General features: G+C 40.7%; 1 protein-coding gene across 1 annotated transcript; it reads left to right on the plus strand.

The window, feature by feature from the left end:
* Positions 1-22: 22 nt before the first annotated feature.
* setx (senataxin) lies at positions 23-24,695 on the plus strand. Its single transcript, XM_027179656.2, has 25 exons — positions 23-425; positions 3,977-4,167; positions 4,434-4,641; positions 6,572-6,681; positions 7,805-8,021; positions 8,105-8,224; positions 9,235-9,403; positions 9,639-9,732; positions 9,872-13,405; positions 13,765-13,861; positions 14,498-14,671; positions 14,975-15,195; positions 15,306-15,455; positions 15,581-15,731; positions 16,560-16,661; positions 17,061-17,173; positions 17,846-17,917; positions 18,099-18,248; positions 18,376-18,483; positions 18,697-18,872; positions 22,059-22,151; positions 22,556-22,744; positions 22,933-23,028; positions 23,127-23,214; positions 23,627-24,695. The coding sequence occupies exons 2-25, from the start codon at positions 3,979-3,981 to the stop codon at positions 24,026-24,028; spliced, it is 7,023 nt and encodes a 2,340-aa protein (XP_027035457.2). The 5' UTR covers positions 23-425; positions 3,977-3,978; the 3' UTR covers positions 24,029-24,695.
* The last annotated feature ends 738 nt before the right edge of the window (positions 24,696-25,433 follow it).

A 25,433-nucleotide genomic window follows, 5' to 3' on the forward strand; every position in this document is an offset into this window, starting at 1 on the left:
CCCGGACTAGATCGAGCGCATTGATATAAACCTTGCAGGAGGATCTACCTATCGACCAATCACAACGGAGCGTTAATTTATATACCTGACTCCAATAATCCGTCTGCTACTGCAAATTAAAATGGTTTATTGATAAATTGGTAACAGCCGGGAGTTTTAGAATAACGTGTGATTAACATTTCAGCTGAACAATATTGAGGTCACGCTGATTGGTGCGTTATAAACGGAAGCAGCAGCCACATCCTGCGCCACAGAGGGAACGTGAGGAGATGTGACGTCACGAGCGGGCAGAGAGAAGTTAGCTAGGATGCGAACCAAAACACGCAGCTATTAGCTGTTTCTTATCTTTTATATATTGTTTTCGGGTGACGAGTATTGACGATGTATGTAAAGAATGAGATGAACTGACTACAGCCTGAAATCCGGTAAGACTTAAAAACTTTGTCGGTTGTTAAGCCATTGTTTATGTTCCTGTTGTGCTGTGCTAACTAAGATAATTAGCTAAGCTACATTATGAAGAAGAAACAAAGAAGACAGACTCACAGAAAGGATGCTGCTTTTGTGTCTCACCTCATAGGGATGAAACGTGTGTGTGTGTGTGTGTGTGTGTGTGTGTGTGTGTGTGTGTGTGTGTGTGTGTGTGTGTGTGTGTGTGTGTGTTTTGTACTTAGCTCACAGGCTAACGGAAGTGTTCTATACATTTTAAAACAGACTCTTATGGACACTATCTGAGGGGAGAGATAACATGAAGCTGTTGCACTGTTACATGTAGGTGACTACAGCATGCAAAGAAATGTCTGGACGCATCCAGGCTTCAGTTTATGTCCCCGTTAGGCATGATCTATATGTATACACTGCTATACAATTCAACTGACAGGCCGCGTTATTAAAAAACAGCTGTCCAGATGTTCGTTCAGTCAATCAAGTGTCAGTTCTCAGTATTCTGTGATCTCGACCATCTATTTCTCCCCCAAATCCTTAGCCCTCCTTTGCTATGCTCTCTAACCTTACTTTAATACTGTATTGGGTTTAACATGGGTTCTGAGTAACGTTTGGTAATCCCTAATGTTCCCAATGTTCCTAATCCCTAATTGTTAATACTATATTTATTCATAGTTTATACACACGTATGATTTTACTTCTACTCTGATATGGTTATAGTCCATATTTTCAGCTGTCTTATTTTGGAGCCATCAAACCCATCTGCCACTAACAGTACCCATAACAAAATCACTGCCATCTGATTTTTTTTATTTTTCCCTCTTATGTTTTATGTGAACAATAACTGAAGCTTCTGTGTGTGTGTGGGTGGTGGTTGGAATGGCGCGCGTGTAAGTGTGCGCCAGGGTGGTGGAGTGGAGGGGGGGGTTTGTGTGTGTGGGTGGGAGGATTTGGTGCGTGGTGGGGTTATAGTGGAGTGTGTGTGGGTGGGTGGATTTGGTGTGTGGTGGGGTTATAGTGGAGTGTGTGTGGGTGGGTGTATTTGGTGCGTGGTGGGGTTATAGTGGAGTGTGTGTGTGTGAGTGTGTGCCAGGGTGGTGGAGTGGAGGGGGGAGTTGGGGAGTGTGTGTGTTTGGGTATGGGGAGGGTGGTTTTGGGGGAGAGTGTGTGTGGGTGGGTGTGTGTTTGGTTGGGGAAGTGGGTGTGTGTGCTGTGACTCATGACAGTGTATATAAGTGCAGTGTGAAGTCCTATTGTCGTACTGCAAATGATTTTGCAGTACAGGGAATTTTTTGATTAAAAAAAAAGTTGATAAAATAAGAACTAGACAGTGCAGGAGAAGTCTAAAGTGTAGAGTAGTCTGATAATATAATAAAAACAGTTACTGGTATGAAGAATTAAAAAGGGGGAGGGGGTACAGCTACTGGTATGAAGAGGGCCCCAAACACACACAGAAATGAGGCTCATGTTGAGCACTGATTTTAATGAGAGAGGCTTGTTCACTTGTGGATGAGGATGAGAGGGAAGTAGTTTAAGTCTCCTGTGTAACAGGAATAAGAGTCTGATATCAACCTTCTCAACAGCAGTTGAATCAGAGAGCAGGCCTTATAGCAGTTGAATCAGAGAGCAGGCCTTGAATCAGAGAGCAGGCCTTATACCAGGCCTTATATATAGAATATAGAATATATTCTATTCCTTTATATCTATAAAGGAATAGAAACCTTAACTTTGTTCAGGAATCACTCAACCCAGAGAGAAACAAGAGCTTCAAAACACATGATCAATCCAAAAATGTTCGCTAAACATGAGATGCTGCACATCCATGCTCTTCACATGCGATAGAGGCATTATCATTTGGAGCATAAAAGGTCTTTCATATATAGTATAATAATCATATTGTGGGAAATTTTAGAGACATAGAAGGGAAAGACGAAAAGGGGGAGAGAGAAGGCATACATTGACTGTCAAATGTAAACACGCACGCAGGCCATTATAGCCATATGAAGCAAAGGAATCCTAGACAGAGACCATTAGAGGTAGTAAAAAAGCACTCAGCAACCTACACACACACAGCGAGGCAGAACAGGACACACAGGATTCAGGCCCAAAGAAGGTTGAATATAAAGGCTTTAATAATGAGGTACAAAAAATCAAAAGGAAAGAGTCACTTCTTAATATAAAATGGTTTGACAGCAAAACGAGGAGGGTATTGAGTCTTTTTGTTGACACGCCACGTAGTTTGAGTAGCTTGTGTGTTTGTGGATGAGGCTGATGGATTTGGTGGCGACTGTCACAGTCTGGGTAGCAACATTAATTCCCTTAGTGGAAGATGTCACTGGGCTGACCACGACTCTCCTTGTCCTGGAGATAATAAGTAATGACCTTCGTGAAAAGATCAGCAGTAGGAGACTTGATAGATTTGCAGATAGATTTGACTTGATAGATTTGTAGAAGAGATTTGCTACCCAAGCTGAGATGGAAGCTACAAAACACAAGAGCTTCAGTAAGCAAATATTCACTCTCGCCACCAGGTTAATAAATACACCAATGACTACTGTACACCGTATCCGAAGAAACAGAATAGTAAAAAACTGGTTTTGAATCATATAGAAGAGAAAATGTTGGTAGACAAGAATATAAGAAGATCCATAAGAAGATCCAGTACATACCCATGTATGGTTGTGTTAAGTTGAGTCTGTGAAGGAAGAGCCTCAGGAAGAGAGAGTAAGGTCCAAACACATGTAAAACCCACCTTATAAACTTTATGGCCCGATGACGTAGGCCTGAGTCTTATGGAAATGGGACCCCCCAGGTGAAAGATAATGGGAATTTAAGAGACCTAAGGCAGAGGCAAATATTTACCCAACGTCTGGGCAAAACGGGTCCATTTTTGCGAATAATGGGAAATCCCAGAGCCTGCGGGAAGTGCGGGCATAGGCATTTTATGATTGGAAAGCAGGGAGGGTATGGCGAAGAGGGGGGCATGTCAGAGCTATATAAGGCTGCCAAAATCAGCAGTGCTTTGGTGCAAATCTTGTCTTCTAGACAGAATTGTATCCCTGGTACCAGCTGGTGATTGATGTCTGTACGACTGTCAATAAACCTAACTCAACTGAATCCAGTCTTCATGAGTTTGGCTGATCATTTCTTCCTTAAATTTTAACTTATGAGTTGTTGTTTAAGCTTAGTCAGATTGCCGGAGCTAGCCTGGCCAGCGTAGGGTGGAGACGGCTTTACTCCTACAATATGTAGATCACAATCAATGCATTGTGGTCTTGTTACCTCTAACGATTATGTACATGGGTTGAGAATGTAACCACATGTTAAGTGTGTGTGTGTGAATGTGACACACAACTAGGTCTGGACCACCAGTAAAATTCAGTGTGACTGCTGAAGGGAAACCGTGACTTTATCTAAATAGATAATGGTGGTGGGCAGAGTAAAAATGATCCCAACCTGGTGAGAAGCCTTTTGACACTTAAATGGTTGGGTGCACTGCAAAGACAAAATGTTATTTATTTTTGTTTGTTTGCAGCTATGGAGACTTGTCGGTGGTGTACCACATCCCCCGAAAACGATGTGGCCGTCAAAGAGGTCCTAAAGCGCTATTGCACCGGTGAAATGACGCAGAAAGAAATGCATGATGCTAATAGCGACTTCATCTACTGTCTAGAGTGTGTGGTGAGGTACCACAGAGCAAGAGAAATGGTCCCGGAACTGCACAAGGTACAAACAAGCTGTAACTAAAAGGGTGTGTTCAGACTGCTTAATGTACACGTTAGGCACAAAACAAGTAGGATCATGCCTATACTGCACAAGGTGCACACATGGCAAGCTAGATTATGTTGTTATTATTGGGTTTCCAGCAGACACAAATGAAGGCTATCTTAAAATCATAGAATGTGAATGGTCCTGTTTCCATTATGTTTACAGGATTTAATAAGTCCTTTATTTTTAAGAACTATATACACATAGTTTCTCCTTTGCTTCAGCGTCTGTGGGAATTGGAGACGACACGGCTGCTTGAAGTTTTCCGGGAAATGTTGGAGGCCGATCTGGAGGATGATGACCTGTACTTTGTCGAAAAAGGTTATAACCTGCCTGTCTCCAATGTCACACCTGAGGAATTTCACAACCGGCTGAGATTCCCGCTTGTGGAAGTGCTGAAATACCCTTACCTTCTGTGTCACCAGGAGCTCTGTAAGTTACTCATGAAAGTTTGTTTTGGCTGTGAATCAACACCCCACAATGTACACACTTGTTGTTGTTGCCTTGCTACAGCCATGGGAGAACCTTTTTAGTGAGGGGAATATTCTAATTATGGTGGTGGCTGCATATAATACAATGCAATTGCTAGTAATATTCATGCATGGAAAAGACTACCAAGAAAAAATATTTGAAAAATTGCTGCTAACAGTTACATCTGTAAATTTTTGCTGAGTGCTCCTGCTAAATGCAACTAATGCACTTCCAAGTCATGCAGAGATTGGTCATTTAGGCTTGGTCATTTAATCATTCAGGAAAATGATCCAGAATTGCACATCTGTGAGTGGCAGAAGAATGCGAACCTCTAGAATTAGCATTTAAAGACAGTCAGGTTAGCAGTAAGGGACCGATCGTTTTCCGATCCCTTGTTTGTGAAAGTGGATCATGGCACGAACTAAGGGGACCTCAGGAACATGTGTTGCTAATCAGGCTGAAAAAAGGTTCCAAAACCATATCTAAAGAGTTAGACATTTTGCACAAATGGTGGAAATTTCAATCCATTGCTATCTTCTGCGCTAGTGGTCGACTAACAAAAATCACTTCAGATGCCAGTTGTTTAATAGTCTTTGTCATAAAGGAACCCAGGGTCATTTCTAAGCAACTTAAAGTCTCTCTAACGTAATGTTAATGCCCATGAGTCCACCATCAAGAGAACACTGAACAATCTTGGTGTGCATGGCAGATTTGCAAAGAGAGAACTTTCCATAAAGAGCATGGCTTCCTGTCTGAAGTTTGTGGAGGGATGAGATCTAAATAGAACTTTTTGGGTTAAAAGAGATGCGTCATGTTTGGAGAGTCCTTGCATTCCAGTATAAGCCAAGGTATCAAACCTTCAAGCACCCCTGCATTGCATTGAAGCCTAATAAGTAACTTGAGAGATGGCTGAAAGTCAATGATTACAGGAATGTGATACCATGGCAAAAACCCTTTTAAAAGCACTTGAATGTAACCTGGTTCATCTGTCTGAACTGCCACTTGTTTAAACAAGTGTATTTTTTGGGGGGTGTTACACAAGCAATATACCCATTAAAAGCTCTTCTTGATTATAGTTAATTGTATATTTGGAGGGTGCGGGATCGGATTTAAATTAATTGTGTAAACAACAATCAACTGATTTTCTGTCAAAGCTTACAATGGTGTTGCAAATTGCTTTTGTTATCAGCACAAAAGTGATCATACTTAGACAGCCTTTCTTGGCTGACCTGCACCTAGGGCAAATGGAAAATGCAAAGTTTTTTCATTTGATGAACATGGTGCAGTTCAAAACTGTCTACATGAAGGCTGAAACTGGAATTGGGGGAAATTGCTGTTGTATAATGTAGAGAATCTTGGGAGAATAAGTCAGAGACCAAGGAGACTGGTAACAGATGTCGCTCTGCAAAGAAAGTTATTTACTCCATCTATCATACACACACACGAGTGAACATGGGTGCCTTCCTCTCGCTTAACCTGATCTTATAGAGGATGTGCAGTGCACTTCAAAAATAGTCCCTCTTCCATAGTAACTAACTCCTCACTGTTCCTATGCGGAACAGGAAACCCACCTATGAGTGAGGTTAGGGAGTAAGGCACGTGACCTGCTGCAGGAAAATGTGACCTGCTGCTACACTTTTTCTAAATTTATTATTTATATGTATAAACATATTTTGGTTATTTATATTTTAATAATTCTAGGTTTTGCTTATTGCTGTAACATTATTGAATCTTTAGGATGTTCACCCAATTTTACTTGGATTTTCTTTTTCCTTTTGAGATTCTTGGCTATTTTAAAAGCCTTGTTTGGTTGGATAAGGCAGCTGATGAGCATGAAAAGTGCTTGTCGTATATCAGTTTTTTACTTTCGTCTTTACTTTTTCTCTCCCAGGTGAGATGGTAGTGAATGTGTTGTGCAAAATGGAGGACATGAAGAACCCTCTGCCAGTGCATGACCAGTATCAGGGAACCTACCTGCTCATGGTGCACCCCAACGAAACGGTATGTCCAGATGTAGATTTAGAGATTACGCAAGAATTTGCATCATTTGGCTGGATTTTGAGCTATTTGGATATTTTATTTATTCTTATCATGGTACTTGTCCTGAGTTTTTCAACAACAAATGTAGCCTACTTTACAGAAAAGTTTGGTTTGACCCTGTAGCATCAATGAAATGCAACTACTTCTCATTTTCTTAAATTGCATGCATTCACACATTGTAACCAGGTGAAGTAAATAACATTGAGGACCGAACAAATGAATAAATGGCAAAGGTCAAATTGAGATGGTTAGATTACCGGATTAGAGCATTTCCAAAAACAGCAAGTCTTGTGGGGTGTTCCTGGTATTAGTACCTACTAAAAGTGGTCCAAGGAAGGACGATCGGTGAACCAGAGACAGCCAAGGCTCCTTGTTGCATATGGGAGGTGAAGACTAACTCATACATACGGAAGTCAGGACACACAGTGCCTCAGTGACCAGTTTGCAGCTACAAAGCCATACATGCAGTAAGCTGAGAGCTCATGCTGACCCCTGTCCATCACGGAAAGCACATGCTTGGCCATCAGAAACCAAGCAATGGATGAAGGGGGTTTGGTCTGATGAATTACATTATCTAGCTATATCTATATCTATACATACATACATGCACACACAAAGGCTGTACGAAAATTTGGAAAAACACTTATAATGATTATATAGTAGTCAGAGAAACACTAGTCACTTCACTTTCCAACACTGCAACACAAGTTAAATAAAATCAAAACATGAAATAAAAACATATTTCTCTTTATATTAAATATACAATTAGTTATTCAACTGCTCATTATTTGAGCATGTAATATTTTCTGATTAGACTAGGAAATAGTCATCACTTCGAAGAATTGAAGTATGTAGTCACCTGACCATTGCACAAAAATGTCTTTTGTATCTCCAGAGGCATCTAGTGAAGAGTCTGGTCAGAAGTCTGTATGTATGTATGTATAGTCTTGCTCGACTCAGCTAGTCAAGCTATTGTGGCGTTTGAGTATGATATAGTATATACATCTTGGTAATCACTGGATTCCTTTTCTCCACACAACTTAATTTATTCACTAACCGCTTTTTTGTTCTTGTCCCATCTTAGGTGCGTCGCTGGGCAATAGCTACTGCTAGATCATTGGGCAGGGTGGACAGAGATAACTATTATGATCTTCAGGAGGTCTTTGCCTGCATGTTCTATGTCATTGATTTAGGAATCACTGTGGACTTTCTAAGCACAGATGACTCCTACTGCTCTGGCAAGCTCAAGATGCTACAGCCACATCTCTTTGACTCCAAAAATAAAAAGAGTTACTGGCTAGGTATGCAGTCTTCTGATGGCATTTAAAGAACTTATTAGTTGTAGAGAGAATTTCCAGGACTAAATCTTTCATGTCTCTCTCAGGTATCTGTATGTTGCTGATGCAGCTGGACTCTCAAGCCATGGACTCGTTGTTAATGGGGCCAGAAGGGCAGTCTAGCATTCCCCAGTGTATTATCAATACCATGAATGACTCTAATAAAGGTAAAATACAATCACATAATTTTATGCTTTATAATGCAGTATTTATTTTAACATGAACAAAGCATGGCAGTGCATTAAATTTATAGTTATTAATTAGTCGCTGTGATTTTAACTTATTTGCCTGTGTTTTGGGTAAATGTAAAACTAAGCTCGTATGGGAAAATTTCATGGGTTGTATAGTAAGGTTTTACACAAATTACATCGAGCTGCACGTACATGTTGGATTCGCTGCGTTTGGATGCCAATGTAGGTTTGCAAAGCCATGAGCATCAACAATGGTGGATGTTGCTATACTGTAGATGTGTTGGTGTTGCTGTGCTAACGTTGCTGGGAAAGATGAGACGTATACAGCGACGTAAGTCATGGCTCTGTGATGGCTCTCTAGCCCATGGAAAGGCAAATCGGTTCATAGAAGGCTTGCCATTGGAACCCATTTTGAACCAGCACTAGCTCTGAACCAGCACCCGGTTCTTTCTGGTGGAAAAGGGGCACAAGTCCGCCTGTTAAGCATGAATAGGATTTGAGCAGCCTGCAAAGTAACCGTAACGGCATTAGTTTGGCAAGCCTTATAAGAAAAATATGTACTTTGAATGTGATTTCAACTGTAGCTCATTTGAATTCAAGGGCAGGCAGAGCACTGATTTCTGTGGGAAACTTGAAACTGGAATCTCCAAAATTCCAAAATTTTATCTTAAGGACTTGTATACCTACATTATATCTTCCTAATCTTGAGGCTCCCTATGAGTCTAGACATTTGCTGCTTATCTTTTGCTTGTTCGTGAGCTCTGAAAAGTACAATAGTTGCTTTCAAACACTTAAGGTGAACATAATTTAATTTTGGAATGTTTGAATAAATTTTCTGACTTCCTAATTTCAATGATATGATATTAGCCTTCACCAGTAAATCTAGAAATTAAACTGACTAGCTGAAGAAACAAAAGCTACTTAAAGATGTTTGTCCGAAAAAGCTGGATGTTTAATGCTTCCTTTTTCATCTGCTTTGTTTTCAGATGATGACCTAGATCCATTCTGGCCTGCTTTGCACTGTTTCTTGGTCATTCTAGATCGACTGGGCTCAAAGATCTGGGGTCAGATAGAACCACTAGATGCTTTCAAGGCCATCACTAAAGCAGGCAGCTACATGGCTAAAATTGAAAATATTCGAGAGCAAACCGCAAGGTATTGTGCAACTGTTTGGCTTTGTAACTGGGCTGTAATAAACTTAAATACTACAATGCACTTAATTTCTTTTTTTTTTAAACTTGAAATTGAATTTACCTTTTGTATTAGTAAATTTACCAAGGACTTTACTTGGATGTAGGATTAAGATGAATGCACATGGTTTACTTGGTAGCACAATGATTGATTTTTATTTTGTTATTTTTTTTAAATTCTGTTTTCTAATTGTAATCAGGACAAGGGTGAAAGTGGAGCCTGAAAATCATGACGATCTGTTGTCATGCAGTCAGATTGTGTATGACTGCTATACTGCGGAGCGAGCAAGTCGAGTAAGAGAGATGTATTCTTAAATGTGTGCCATATTAAATTGCAATATTAATCCACACATTTTGTATTTGTATTTACGTGTGTGTATATATAAAATAACCCCATCTCCTTTTTCTGTTCCATGTATGCTGTGATCTGTAGTCATCGGACTGTTCATCTGACAATAGTGACACAAGTGGCAATGCAATCTTTGAAGAAATGAGCTGCCTAGTTAATGTTTTACAGTCTGAAATGGGCCAAGGCATGCGTGTATATGGTAGCACCTTTCTTTGGTTTATTCCATTCGTTCGCTCCCTCATGGAGTTGAATGAGCTTAATAGCATATGCGTTGGGGAGGTTATCCACTACTTGGAGAACAATGTCGACAAGAATGTGCTCTCTGGAAGAACACAGACCTGTGACAAAGTGACCGAGTTCTTCATCCGCATCCTTGTTGATCTAATTAAACTGCACATGAATAATGGCTACATGGAAAGACTGTCCTATTTTACCCATATATGGGTAGATATGGTGATGCAGTGTGCTACACTTTCTGATGACTTTTGTAATACCAGGGGAGTCCATTCAACTTCACACTTTGGTAGAGGCAATGTGATGCCAGCAGTGGGTGTGGGTGCAATGAGTCAAGACTGCATGAAGTTAATTCGCTCCATGTTGAAAGAAGGGGGGCGGACAGGAACGGATCCGGAGTCTGCACATTTTCTGGACCTAATTAACCGCCACCTGCGCTTTTTCTCTTCTAAAGGGTGGAATCTATCCAAATCTGAATATGATAATCTTAAGAAATGCTTACTCAGGCTTGTAAAAGTAATAACGGAAAGACCCAAAGTTTCAAATGATGTTTTACCATGTGCTCCACCAACACCGCCATCAGATCCCTCTGAAAATGTCATTTCCTACCCAAATTCCACAGTGACTTTGCCTCTGCAGCAGGTACAAACCAAAGATGCAGAGGTTGGTCCATGTGGTCCGGTAGGTAATTCTATTAAGGAAGAGCCACTATGGAATCATGAGGAATGTCAAAGTTTCTGTGATGGACATGAGGAAATAATTAAGGTAAAAAAAGAACCTTACAACCCAATGCCAATTTCAGAATCTAGACCTATGGAGGGGCTTCGTATCGTAGCTCCAGGGAAAGTACAAGAAATTAAATCTATGTTGGCACATAAGAATTTTTCCACAAAACAAACCATTGTAAAGGGAAGATTAAAAACTGAGGATGAACAGGGTAATTGTAGTGGCTTGAAAGAGATTGGACATGCCTCAAGTGTAAGCCCACAGCCTTCAACCTCACAATCTAAGATCCCTGACTCTGCCAGGCTTAGCAAATCCTCAAAAGATAAATCGGATGATGATGAGCCCCTTGATGTCCGAAGGCGTCGCCTAAAAAGATCTAAAAAGTCTAGTGAAGAGGATTCCGATGATGTCAGACAGATTTCAGTACAGTTGTCTAGCACTGCAAAACAGATTCATCCGAGTAGCATAAACATTATTTCAGATCACAGGGTTTCTTCAAGTGACAACAAGTTATTAGAAAACCGGGTAACGCGTGACACCCTTGTGGATCTCGACTCCAAAAGCCCAGGACGTGATTTTGACGATTTAAGTGAATCACAAGTATTTGAGTTTGAAACACAAGCGCACATGGTATCTTCCTGGAATGAGCCACACATTGACATCACAGATGTGTCCAAAAAGCACAAACTTCAGTATGACTCCAAAGCATATAGTAGTCATGATGCTGTGGAGCCCATGGATACTCAGCCCATCTCAGATGAAGACATTGAGAAAGCCTGTCTCCAAGTGGAGGTACAAATCTGTAAAGAGCAACGGCCACAGGAACCGATTTCATCAGGCACGCGAGTGCCACCCAAACCTAGTTCCAATGAAAAAAGAGATTTTATTCAACATTCCAAAAGTCAGACTGAAAAAAGTATCCCGACTGATAAAGGCAAACGATGGCCGTGCAAAAAGCCTCCTGTTATTGCAGCCCTGAGTCAAAAAATTAAGAAGCGTTCACATGACACCATATCTAAGGATCTTGTTAAACCATGTTCTTCCACAATGCTGACTTCATCCTCTGTTACTATTGCCCCTTCCAGAGGTACCTCTGCATCCTCTGTTGCACCTTTACGATCCACCCCTGCAGTAGTTCCAACAAAAAAGGTTCGCAAACGTGTTGAACCAGAACTTCCAGAAGAGCTCCTGGGGTTAAAAAAGAAGGAAAGAAAAGCTTTTGACTTTTCACAGCGTTCCTTGGTCACGCTGGGTGAACTTCGTTCGCATGGCCAGAATGTGCATGTCGACGCACAACCGAAGTCAAAAAGAATTCGTAAACAGAAGGTTGTTGTGAAGAAAGGAAAGAAGTTACTTGCATCACAAGATTTGCAGTACTTTAGACAGAGCCGTAGTATGCTCGAGAAGGCAACATCAGCCGCTCCTGTTGCTGCCAAATCATACCAGCGTCCTGTACCAGAGACCCTGCCCAAATTAAAACCTGCAACTGAAACTATGGAGGAACCAAGAGATGAGGAGGACGATTACTATTTCCTTCCCTGCTCTCAGCCTGATCCTGAAAGAAGGATGGACAATAAATTGGGTACCACTGAAGTCAATACTAGTAATGCAAATGACTCCAAAAATACAGTTAGGGATTGGGATGAGAACAATAAAAGTAAAGAGTTCAGTTCCCTTCAAAACAATAAGTGTGGTTCCATGGCAGAAGGCAAAGAATCCAGGGATGAAAACGGTCATGGTGGTGACCATTATGATGATGAATGGATGTCCTTTACACAAAATGAACCAACGGACATGGAGTTATGCTCTCAAATGGAACAAATGGAGTATGCCGAGAACTTGATAATTACAGGATCTGTGCACATGGACAACGACGCTGGCAAACATTCAAATATTTCAGAAGCAGAACCAAGTGCGTCACTTAAACCAGCATCTTGCAACACTATTCAGAAGTCACTTCCTGATGCTTCAAGTGCAACCACTTCAAATGATCCGTTGCTCATAAAACCTAGCACGCTCACTGAGTGTCAGAAAAAAGCAAAGCCTCCAACCAAGATTTATACGTCATGTTCCCGCAGTGCCTCTTTGGCCAAAGAAATGGGAAAAGTAGCCAACCCTCTACCTGCTGCTAATGTTACTAAGGCAAAGGTTGTACGGGCGCCGCCACCAGCCATGCCGCCGCCACCAGCCATGCCGCCGCCACCAGCCATGCCGCCGCCACCAGCCATGCCGCCGCCACCAGCCATGCCGCCGCCAGCAATTCCAAAATCCACACCACAGCATGAATTTAGCCAACCAATTCCACCCAGACCCATCCTGCACACTACAAATCAGGTTTCAAAACCGTCTTTTAATGTAACATTTGCTCCCCATGTTCCTTCCTATAAGACTTACTCCAGACCAGAAATGCCTGTACCAGTACGAACACCAACGATTGATCAAAGTCGAAAATTTGATAATTCTCCAATGTATGACCAGTCGTACCTAAAACAGGCTATTTTGAAGTGGGAGTACCTCATGTTCGAGAACTATAAAGCCTTTGGGACGCCCCAAGACTTGTGTCCATTAGCCCTAAAGGAAGTACCAACAACGTTCTCTAGCTATACGGAATACTTTAATGCCTTCTACCCACTTCTGCTCATTAATACATTTGAAGAGGTGAGTTTAATGGTTCATTTTGCACTGCCATAAACGTGTACCAGTTTAGTGTACTTTTGCACTATGCACATTCATGGGAGTATGGAATTTGATGCATAACCTACGTATTTCTGTTCAGTTTTACCCTTATTTTTATTTTATTTTAAATATAAAGTTTTACCTCAAAATTTGAAGCTGCAGGAATTATATATATTTTTGTGTTATTAATGAAACAAGGAATTTATGACTCCTTGTTCAAACAATTTGTCGTGTGTGTGTGTATAGTAGGAAAACACGAGTTAAAGCAGACTAAACTAAAATTGTTCTGAAACACTGTGTATTTCATGGTACATTTTAAAGTACTTTCTTTCCTCCTGTAGATGGTCAGCGAATGGCTGAATGGTCGGAAAATTGAAATTTCCCTGAAGGTCCAGGGAATTGAATACAGAAATCGCATTGCCACTGCCAGTTTTACAGGTGCATTCATCTTATTGTGAACATTTAGCATCAAGGTTTTAGTATTGCAAAGAAATGTATCAGTAAAATTTTGATTGACACTTATTAACTACTTTAATAACCCTTGTAGTTCATGCTGTTATCTAGTGATGTGATGTGACCTACAGCTAAGTATGGTGACCCATACTCAGAATTCGTTATTTTCATTTAACCCATCCGCGGTGAACACACACACACACACACACACACACACACACACACTGAACACACACCCGGAGCAGTGGGCAGCCATTTATGCACATTTGCACATTATGCCTTGCTCAAGGGCACCTCAGTCGTGGTATTGCCGGCCTGAGCCTCGAACCCACAACCTTAGGGTTAGGAGTCAAAGCTTCTGTATTGGTATAGATATGACTGGTAAGTTCAAGAGCTTCAGTTAAAGTTCACATTAAACATCAGAATATGGGGAAAGGGGGTGATCCTGGTGATTGGTTCCAGATCGGCTGGTTTGAGTGTTTCAGAACCTGCGGATAGTTTGTTTTTCCTTATTGTCTTCGTATTATTGACTGATTTTATTATATTTTTGTGCTGTTTTTTCCTGATCCTATTCTATGTGTAGTATATGTAACCATATTTAAATGTTTGTCTTTTGTATAGCAAGCCTTAATGCTGAGCAGGAAGCGAAGCAGTTGTATCCTAAAGATGACGATCTTGTGCTCCTTTGGCTGCCAGAGAACACTGGAGCATATGCTAACGATGAGCCAGATTTTCCTGAGATTAGTGTCCACTTTGGATGTGTGTTGCGATCCAGCGTGTTAAGTAATGGAGGAGGTGTGTATGTGGTGGTGTGTACAAAACTTCAAATGTGAAATACTGTTGTGTTCAGAGCATATTGATTGGAGAGGAACAAGCTGAGAATGGTGTTTAGAAATCAAAAAACAAAACATGTTTTTTTTTTGTTAAAGAGCAAAGGCTTAAGGCTCTCTTCCCAACATCAAATTGTATTTTAAATACATTTGTGAAATTTAAGGGACATCCTGGGTCAATGGGATATAGAGTGCGGAGTTGAGTAATTATGCTGATCAGTATTAAATCATGCAACACAGCTGAAATTTTGCTGTTTTCTCTATATAGGTCATCTCTCTACGTTAAACCTTACCATTCAGACACGTGGAAATGTGGCCTCTATTAACACCCAAGATGTTCGCTGTGAACGGATTGGTTCCCTGATCAGCACTTTGCGTGAATTCAGAGCACTGTGTTTGCTTCAAAAAAGCAAAATGGCACATCCGATTCTCAAGCCAGACATAAAGTTTTACACGCCCTGCGATGGGCTGCCGATCCTAGATATGCCTGTAAGTAAGTGATTAGGAACAATAGACCACACATGCATGTATATAAATTTATTTGTAGTTTTTTTTTAATATGCGCATGTGTTTTTATTTATTTATTCTTTTCCCTGTAGGAATATAATGCTGAGCAGACCAAAGCAATCAGCTGTGGTGTTGCAATGGTGAAAAGGAAGCAGAATACTCCAAAGATTTTGTTAATACATGGGCCACCTGGAACTGGCAAGAGCAAAATCATAGTTGGCATGCTGCACAGACTTCTCTCTGTAAGTCTTTTTGTTTGTGTGTGTGTGTGTGTGTGTGTGTGTGTCTTTCTTCCTTCTCTTCCCTTACTCTCCACATGCATTGGAGTGGTTTCCTCACTCGGGTGTGTATGTTGTGAACTCTTTAGGATGCCGAGAGTCCTTCAGTGACTAGGTATGCTAAGTCTCGAAGACCCAGAATTCTGCTCTGCGCGCCATCTAATGCCGCCATTGACAACCTGATGAAGAAAATCATTATTGCATTTAAAGAAAAGTGCTTGGACATCCGTGCTCCACAAGGTACTAGTAAAGGTTACACAACTACCTGTACATAATCACTGCAATTGTGATAAAGGTTGTGCTCATATGTACAAACTAGCACTTTGTGTGGGATGGGGAATTTCATTCCTTCATTCACTCATTTTCTACCGCTTATCCGAACTTCTCGGGTCACGGGGAGCCCGTGCCTATCTCGGGCATCATCGGGCATCAAAGCAGGTTACACCATGGACAGCCAACCCATCGCAGGGCACACACACACTCTCATTCTCTCACACAATCACACACTACGGACAATTTTCCAGAGATGCCAATCAACCTACCATGCATGTCTTTGGACTGGGGAGAAAACCGAAGTACCCAGAGGAAACCCCCGAGGCACGGGGAGAACATGCAAACGCCACACACACGAGGCGGGAATCGAACCCCCGACCCTGGAGGTGTGAGGCGAACGTGCTAACCACTAAGCCACCGTGCCCCCCAGACGGGGAATTTCTGTCTCAAAAACAATTAATGTAGCAGTGTCTGTGATCTACTTGCTGGGAACAGTAATTACTGTCAATTGTTTTTCGCATTCACATTTTACTGAATGTGTAGATTTTATTGGCAAAGACTCAAGTCTGTACATAACAAACTTCATTTATAACTTTCACTTCTAACTCTTTTTGAACTGTGGTGGCTTTGTATCTGGTGAAGCCCTCAAGTCCATACAAGGCAAATTTGTTTGCCACTCTTCACTGTATGCATGTATGGCATGAGATTTAATTAATTATTTATAAATCTTATGAAAATATTTAGTTCAGTTTGGTGAATGTAAACATCTACACACATTAAAGATTGTATCAACAGGGAACTGTGGTGACATCAACTTGGTGCGACTAGGGAGCGAGAGGACCATTTCTAAAGAGCTCAAACTCTTCAGCCTTGACTGCCAGGTCAAGAAAGGTTTGGGTGAGTTAAAAAAGCATGGATATACAGTTGAGCCATAAAATGGTACATTCATGGAATTTTAGAAACATGACCCAATATCCTATTGGCTTAATTTATTATGAGAATGTTATGCAACAGGTAGATTGTAAGGGTTAAATTATTTTTGTGGGTGACCGTGGTTGGAATGTTCCTTTAAAATGTATCTATATATAATAATGATCCAATACCATTACTAGCAACTAACTTCTCAAAGATCTCTACATAATGTGAACTATTAAGTGAGTGCCCCATTTTTTTTTAAACATGTTTCAGTGTGAAAAAAGACTTCATCACTCCTTATCAGTATCGTCAAACCCCTAGCAGTTCTTCGCCTTTCATTTGGTCTGTAACGTTGGAATCCTTTTGTGCATTTTTGTGCAGAGAAAGCGCAACAAAAACATGATTTCGATATCCAGAGGATGAAGGAGGAACTGGACAAGAAGTTGGAAACACTGTCTCAGCAGTGTGCCAAGACCGACAAAAAATCAGCTAGGGTGAGGCACTGCTATACATCTCGTACTCTAAAGCTTTACAATATTTCCCCTTCTTAGTAGTACGCACCTTTTTTGTTGCAGAGCAGGCTTAAAAACTGATCAGCATCCTCCACTTGGTTCCACAGCCACCATTTTGTTTTTCCATTGTAAACTTACGATTTGTGATGGTGTCACATGTACATTTTCCAATAAGAGGCTACAAATAAATTAGAAGTAGTTTAGGCGGTTTTGCTTGTGATTCACATCTTTAGGCACTTTACAGAATTGCACCAAGCAGCCGTTTAAAGAGGGAAATCAGCGACATTGAAGTCCCCGGTGACCGATGCTTGAAACTTTTGTCAGGATTTAAACTTGTGATCTCCTGACAGCTGGATAAATACTGTACTATGCTGTTATACCACTTGGGAGCCAGTTCGGGAAATTATGATGCCTCTCCTTATCCTTAAATGGATAAAGACAAAAACTAACACTACCCAAGAAGTAGCACTCTGTGTCTTGGTATTATATACATGTGGTTAATTGCATGTGATTATGGTTCATATGGAAAACCTTTTATTTATTTATTTTAATTGTGTACATTTTAAAGCAGACCACAATCTTGAATATTCCATTCTTGCTCATTGATTCTGCTCTTACTCCGTATATGCTATGGACTTTTTGTCTTTTCTGCAGTTTGAACAGCTGAATGAAAGAAAGCTATTTTACTTGCGTGAAAGGGAGAAGCTGAGTCAAAAGTTAAAGGAGGTATGTATCTTTTGAACTTTTCGACAAAACACGCATCTAAAAAGAAAACCGTGTTGGTATTCTGTTTAAATGTATTACATTATGCTAACCTGCCAAGCGTCCGTTATATTTGTTTTAAAATCCATTCACCTTATTTCTTTCAGTTTGCCAATCTTCTCTTAATCTCACTCTTTGTCTTTAGCTTCGTAATAAAAAACAAGCCGTGCAGTCGCGTATTTTAATTGACGCTCATGTGATCTGCTGCACGCTGAGCACAAGTGGTGGTGGTCTCCTCGAATCCGCTTTCCGCCGTCTCGGACACGAGCCATTCTGCTGTGTTATTGTTGACGAGGTCTGTACACTTGAGTAAGATCAATTAAACATCATGTGACTGTTTTGTGTATTTATAAGTGTATTCCAATTATCAAGTTTCATGGCTGAGATGTATACCAATCTGTGCTTTGTGTGTATCCTTGTAGGCAGGACAGGCTAAAGAAACAGAAACATTGATTCCTTTGCTTTATCGATGTCAAAACCTTATCCTAGTGGGTGACCCCATGCAGCTCCCACCAACTGTTGTTTCCCAGGTATTTTAGACTAGAATAAACTGCCAAAGTGATCATCACCAAGCTCACCCACAAGCACTGTTTTATTCCACCATAGAATAAAATCCATTTATTTGTGAAATTAAGCCTTTTTCATACTTTTACTGGGTCATTATGTAAAATGCTACAAGAACGTTAGGATCTTACTGTCCTTACCTTAATCATTGTTTTTGTGTTTGTTTTGTGAAATTCTAGAGAGCCAAAGAGCTGGGCTATGACCAGTCACTGATGGCTCGGGTTTGGAAGAGCCTGTATTACCAGAACACTCAGCTGTCCCCCAGCATCTTCCTCCGTGTTCAGTACCGCATGCACCCCAACATTTGCGAGTTTCCTTCCAAGTACATCTACGACCACAATTTAAAAAGTGACCCGTAAGAGATCTCACCTTCTCCCACACACGGCAAGATAGATTTACTTTTACAGTATCTCACAGAAGCGAGTGCACTCACATTTTTGTAAATATTTTATCTTTTCATGTGACCACACTGAAGAAGTGACACTTTGCGACAATGTAAAGTGTGTACAGCTGGTATAACATTGTAAATTTGCTGTCCTCTCACACAGCCATTAATGTCTAAACCGCTGGCCACAAAAGTTAGTACACCCCTAAGTGAAAATGTCCAAGTTGTGCCCAAAGTGTCGATTTTGTGGCCTCCAGTATTTTTCCAGTACTGCCTTAATTAATCCTCTTACTTCACCAGAGCGTCACAGGTTGCCACTGGTGTCCTTTTCCACTCCTCCATGATGACATCATGGAGCTGGTGGATGTTAGAGACCTTGCAAATTAGGGACAGCAAATTTACACTGAAGAAATGACACTTACTACTTGACATTGTAGCAAAGTGTACAGCGTGTAGAACAGTGTCACACGAAAAGATAAAATATTTACAAAAATGTGAGTGGTGTACTTACTTTTGTGAGATACGTGCTTCCTTCAGGGTTTCTTAAAGGTGGGGTGTACGATGTTTGAAAGCCAATGTTCGTTCATTCATTTTCTATCGCTTATCCGTACTTCTCGGGTCACGGGGAGCCTGTGACTATCTCAGGTGTCATCGGGCATCGAGGCAGGATGAAAGCCAATGTTGACATTTGAAATCACATAAACAAACACGGCCCTAATCCAAATGGGTCCCACCCCTGTATTGATAGCTCCGCCCACACATACATGTGTATCATAGCTGAAGGGAAGAACAGTAGGATTGCAGATAAACAAACAAGCAAAAATGACACACAAGCATAATCATGCAAAGGACGGCATGCATTAGTTCTGTGAAACAAAGTAAAACCAACGTTACTCGCCTATCGAGAAGGAAAAAAGCAACCGTAGCATCCCATCACAGGCCCAGCGCTGGAAATCTGATCCTATATTAACATAGGTCCTGCTTCTTGCCTTATCGTAAGCCTTTTTTTGCCTTTCGTTTTTATCCGCCATGTCAATGTCGCTTTCTGCTAATGTCATACATGCGCACTGAACACACACTCTGCTGCATATTGACAAGACACGCCCCTTTCTGCTCATTGGCTACACGTTTGTTTTGGTTTGTCGGTCCAACTCAGCTTTCTAAAGCATTTCTCAAACATTGTACACCCACTACTCTCCTAGTTATGTAATATTAGGGCGATCATTTAGGACGGCTTATTATGGTGGTATTTACTTGTTACACATTTTAATGCAAAAGGGGCAACAATAAACAAGGCAACTGTAACAGAAAAGCTCATTTTCATGGTAATTTCCAATGTAAATCTTGAAGTAATCCTTTCCACTTTATATAGGTTAACATTTAACTAACTAGCACACCCATACATGATTTTTCCATTATTTACTGTTAAATGAATACAAATAAGAAACTTTATTGATCCCACTATGGGGAAAGACACTTATCACAGCAGCTCACAGACAGTTAAAATGCTGGTATAAAAGACTTATAAAACTTTACGTTCTTTATGAGAAAAAATAATTAATCGAATCAATGTATAAAATATTGCACAATCACTGTAATGCAGTGTTATAAGGTCTGACAGCCACTATGAACGACCTGCAGTAGCACTCCTTCCTACACTGGTGGTATAGCAGTATTTTGCTGAAAGAGTTACACAGGGTCTTCACAGTCCCATGCAAAGAAGCCTTTATACAGGGGGTGAGCAGTGTTATTCCTAATAGATGTCAGTTTGGCTAACCTCCTCCTCCAGTGGGCAGCCCAGGAGCCCAGAGCTGGCTTTCCTGACCAGCTTGTACAGTTTCTTCCTGTCCCGCTCTGTACTGCCTCCCACCCAGCAGACTAGATTGTCCATGCAGACGGGTAATAACTCACCCCGGCCGCTCAAGCTTCCCACACACCAGTGCTGGCTAGTAGAGAGGGAGAATGCTGGGTGGGAGAGGAAGTAGGAACAGATTCAACTCCTGATCCCAGAGCTGATCACCATTTACTGATCCTCTCCCTCCACCCTGTCCATGTCCTGAAATGATTTTCTGTCCTCTCCACACATCACCATCATTTTGTGTTGACCAATCCGGTTTCCTTCTGGAGCGCTCCTTGCACTGTCTCCTCTTATGTTTGTGCTCCTTCTAAACTCTGTCCCCTGAAGTAAAAGCCGTCTTTGAGCTCAGGGGTCACCCAGGGTTTGTTTTTGGAGAAACACTATACTATCCCAGATGGTACAGTATTCTCCACATGTATATATAACCTGTGATGCAGTGGATCAGACTATCAATGTCCTTACCATGAGAGTTGCAGTGTGTAAAAGTCTCCCTCACTCACTGGACCATCTTTTCACAGACTTTTTCTGTGGTGGTTCACACTTCATCCTTGGTGAGTATTCAGAAAGCAGACGGAGGAGATTGTGATCTGAACAGCCCAGCAGGGTTGGGGGAACAAGCTGTATGTGTCCTTTAAGTTTGCATACAGCAGGTCCAGTGTTTTCTTGTCTCTGGTGTGGCATTGAACGTATTGTTTGGAAGGTAGGCACCAGAGATGAGGAGAGACTGCAGTGCTGGGTCTGTAACTGCGTTACAACACTCGTAATAGCTCTCATACAGACGTAAAGGTGGTAAATACACCTTGATCGTGATGACCATAATCTTACCGCTCTCCGCAACTGTCCTGTTTGCTCGAACATTTTTAAAACCATCCGGAGTTACCAGTGAGTTTAATGTGAGCTGATTCAGGCCGATAAGGCTGCACTCCTGGTATTCTCTCTGCAGCCGGGTTAGCGCTGTTAGCTCTCTATCCTATTGGAGAGGGAGCAGACGTTTCCCATGATAACAGATGGAGGTATAAACCATGTTTTAACAAGACTGACATTGTGTGATGGTGAATTTGGAAATAACTTGCAGTAGCAGAATACTAGGAAGTGTTTGTTTTTAAATAAACCTATCTTATAGTTTCAGTATCAATTTGGTATTAATACAATATAATATAAAACAGCAGTTAGAAAGTAAATTTATGAACTCACTGGAAAGAGGGGGATTTGGAAACACACTATACTCTATCAGGAATTTTGGATATTTGTTTTTCGATGTAGAGGGTATGTTTTGATCTGTTTTCCTCTCCCCATAGTGAAACCGCTCAGAAGCTGTGCTCATCCTCCTGGCCGTTTGAAGCCTACAGAGTGTTTGATGTGACTGATGGAAAAGAGAGCAAGGAGAGAGAGTAAGTTGGGGGGAATATACACATGGGAGAAAAATGGGCTTAAATTACAGGAATGCTTTTCACCACTGAGTTTCATGTGCATTTTACTTGTATGCACAGTCGACTTGATCAGCAGACCTTTAGCTATTCATATCTTAAATACTGACCAAAAAAAGCAATGGAAGCTGGCAGGTGTCAGTCACATTCAGTATAATGACACAATTGTGAAGTTCAAGATATTTAAGATTGGTATTGGTCAGATCTCTATAGGAGCAGATAAGTTTGGTGAGCACTTATTTACTAGACAGATTTTAAATGTAAACTTCCACATGTACACCTAATAATGTAACCGGTTATGTATGGCTTTATATATTATGACCTGTTACTCTTTTTACTCTTAATGCATATCTCTGTACTTCCATCAGTTCGTTTAGTAATTGCAAAGAGGTCAAGCTGGTTGTGCTGCTTTATAAGCTGCTTGGGGAAAATCACGCCAAGCGCAAGGAAAAACAGCCGATGCGTGTCGGCATCATCACACCATATAACGCCCAGAAACAACGCATCCAGCAGGCCCTTGAGAAGGATACAGACAAGGAATTAAAAAAATACATACAGTAAGAAAAGAGTCTCTTACAGATGTCAAAGTGCATTCCCTCCTTGCTTTAGTCTATAAGAAGGCAGAATATTTAATTTTAAAACATTTTTAATCCTCGTTTTAATGTCAGACATTATACACCACCACAAAGTATAATTTTTAATGCACCTGCGAAATCTAATCTAGAATCTATTTATGTGTGATCAGTGTGGAAGTGGACACTGTGGATGGGTTCCAGGGCCGGGAAACAGACTGCATCATTGTGTCTTGTGTAAGAGCCAGCAATGAAAACGGTTCTATTGGGTAAGACAATTTTTGTGGGGTTTGTGTTTATAGTATGCTTGATAATCTATGCACTGTTTGACTTTTATCTTGTTGTTTTATTTTATAAACAAATGAAGGTTTGTCGCAAATCGCCAGAGGATGAATGTGACCATAACTAGAGCCAAATCCAGTTTGTTTATTCTGGGACATCTCCGTACACTCCAGGTAAAGGGGCAAGGGAAGGGAAAAATGTACTGATATACATGAGGCAGTTGACATAAAGATCACATTCATCTCAGGACTGGTGCCAAAAAAAAACATTTCAACCTGCTGTTTGTATTTGTCGCTTTAACCATGTGATACCTAATTTGCATAGAAATGAAAGCTTTAAATCTTGCTTGTTTTGTCACACATCATCGTTGTTGAAATTGTGGCTCTGCTTTGCTCACCTACGTAAAATGCCTCATCTCATGTCACATAGATGCTTGCTAGCGTAAACATATGGTTACTTGGTTAAAAGTGTTGCAATTTGTAAACCAAATCTGTAAAGAAAACATTAGCATTTAAACATTAAGGGAATGTTTTGTAACGATAATTTTCCTCCCCAACCTTTCTTCTTTTCCCAACTTTCCCAAAGGAGCACAGCGACTGGGGTGCGCTGGTACAGGATGCAGTGAAACGTGGCGCCACGATCACAGTGACCGAGTCCACCTCTCACAAGTTTGTGCAGAAGGTGCTGAAACCGATTCACCCCCCTCGTAGATACTCGCACCCTCCCAGCCTCATGTCCAATCCTGCATATTCTGATGGACAAAGAGACCATAGAACACATGCTAGACCTTCAGACCCACGTCTACAATTGCCTTTTCCTGCCAGCAGTGAGCATGACGGTGGGAACCAAAGCTTCTCACGACCAAGGCCACACAGTCGCCGTGCTTCAGATGCATGTCTAGACCAAAGCTCCGGACGCTCCTTCCATATGACCTTAGAACGACATCAAGAACCTCACTTTTCTTCTTCTAGGGCACCTAGGAAATAATATTTGCATTTAATTTTATCTGTCATTTCATGGTAGTTTTCACTAAACAGTAAACTTTTTGTGTAAAAATAATGTTAACTTGTGACTTTTTGCTTAAACCACATTAGCATTGTACCCAAGATAAACTTTTTTTTTTTTTAACTATTTGTTCTCATATTTGTAAGTTATAAGTAATAGAATTTTATATGTTATGTTTTGAGTCTTTTTCAATACAAAATTTCATATCTATGCAATCATCTAAAACGGATATCGACGGTCTAAAAAAAACTCGCATGCTCTTCTAACCTTTTTTTCCAATTTTGTAGCTAAATGCATTTTTATGTCGCTGGAATTTCATTTAAAAAAAAAATCTCAAAACATTTTAGGGCAATCGTTTTCAGTTACAAACTGGACAATCTGGAGCAGGCTACTGCTTCTTTTATTTCTTTTTTTAAATATTTTCGGAGCCGTGCAATGGAGTTGACGAAGTTATGCTCTAGTTGAAGATTTGGGAGATCTTTTTATTTTCTGTTCTTAAATGTCAAAATTAAGAACAAATTTCACTGTGTCTAAAAATGGCTCTGAAATTGTAAATCAGGAATATATATTGAAGGGGTTTTTTTTTTGTTTTTTTTTGTACATATTAAGATATACATATATATATTTGTAATACAATTTTTGTATGGAACCTTGTTTTGGTTATTCTTCTTTTCCATTGGAGTAAACAGCTGGTATGTTTGCTTCATCCTAAGCTGCAACCTGTCCAAACGAATGGCGTGGCAGTGAAACCATGGTGCAGCATCGCTCTATTTGTGTAATTAAACGTTAAATAAACCAACCTTAAACAAAGTAGCCAAAGAAGTGGAGGTATACATGTGTAATGCTGTAATACACCACCAGAGTGTGCTCGTACTCCACATTTACTTATCAATATTAATAAATATATATAATTTATCAATTAGCAATGGCAGTATTTAAATACAGTTTCAGACACAATCACTTTATGCACTTCGAAAGATCGAGATTCTTTTAACCTGTAAAGCAATAAATGTCAGATATCCTGTACGTATATTATATATGCGGTTTACACCAAATGAGAGGTCGCAGCAGGGCACCACATGTGCATGTTCTTTTTCAGGGCCAGTACAGCGTGGCCACCCTACCTGTCTGTATGGTTTGTGAAGTCGGAGGAAACTCGCATGACCGTGAGTTCAGACAGTGAACTAAATTTTGGTGGAAACTCGTGTTTAAACACAGGATGAACATTCGAAAACCCCACATAGACCGTAATGTAAACTCCAGGAGAACGTTCAATACTCTACTAAGACTGTAAACTAGGCTCAGGAGAAAGCATGAACCCAGGAGGAACATCAGTAACCATGCAGACAGTTACATTAGCTCAGGATGAAAGTCCTATGAACTGAGA

The sequence above is a fragment of the Tachysurus fulvidraco genome, chromosome 21 (genome assembly GCF_022655615.1).
Source record: "Tachysurus fulvidraco isolate hzauxx_2018 chromosome 21, HZAU_PFXX_2.0, whole genome shotgun sequence".
NCBI classification, from domain to species: Eukaryota; Metazoa; Chordata; class Actinopteri; order Siluriformes; family Bagridae; genus Tachysurus; species Tachysurus fulvidraco.

Excerpts from the sequence above, each read along its gene's own strand:
- setx (XM_027179656.2), top strand. The coding sequence starts at position 3,979 with ATGGAGACTTGTCGGTGGTGTACCACATCCCCCGAAAACGATGTGGCC. Across the intron at positions 18,484-18,696 it reads CACCAACTGTTGTTTCCCAG|AGAGCCAAAGAGCTGGGCTA; the intron begins GTATTTTAGACT and ends GTGAAATTCTAG. Across the intron at positions 18,873-22,058 it reads CACAATTTAAAAAGTGACCC|TGAAACCGCTCAGAAGCTGT; the intron begins GTAAGAGATCTC and ends CTCTCCCCATAG.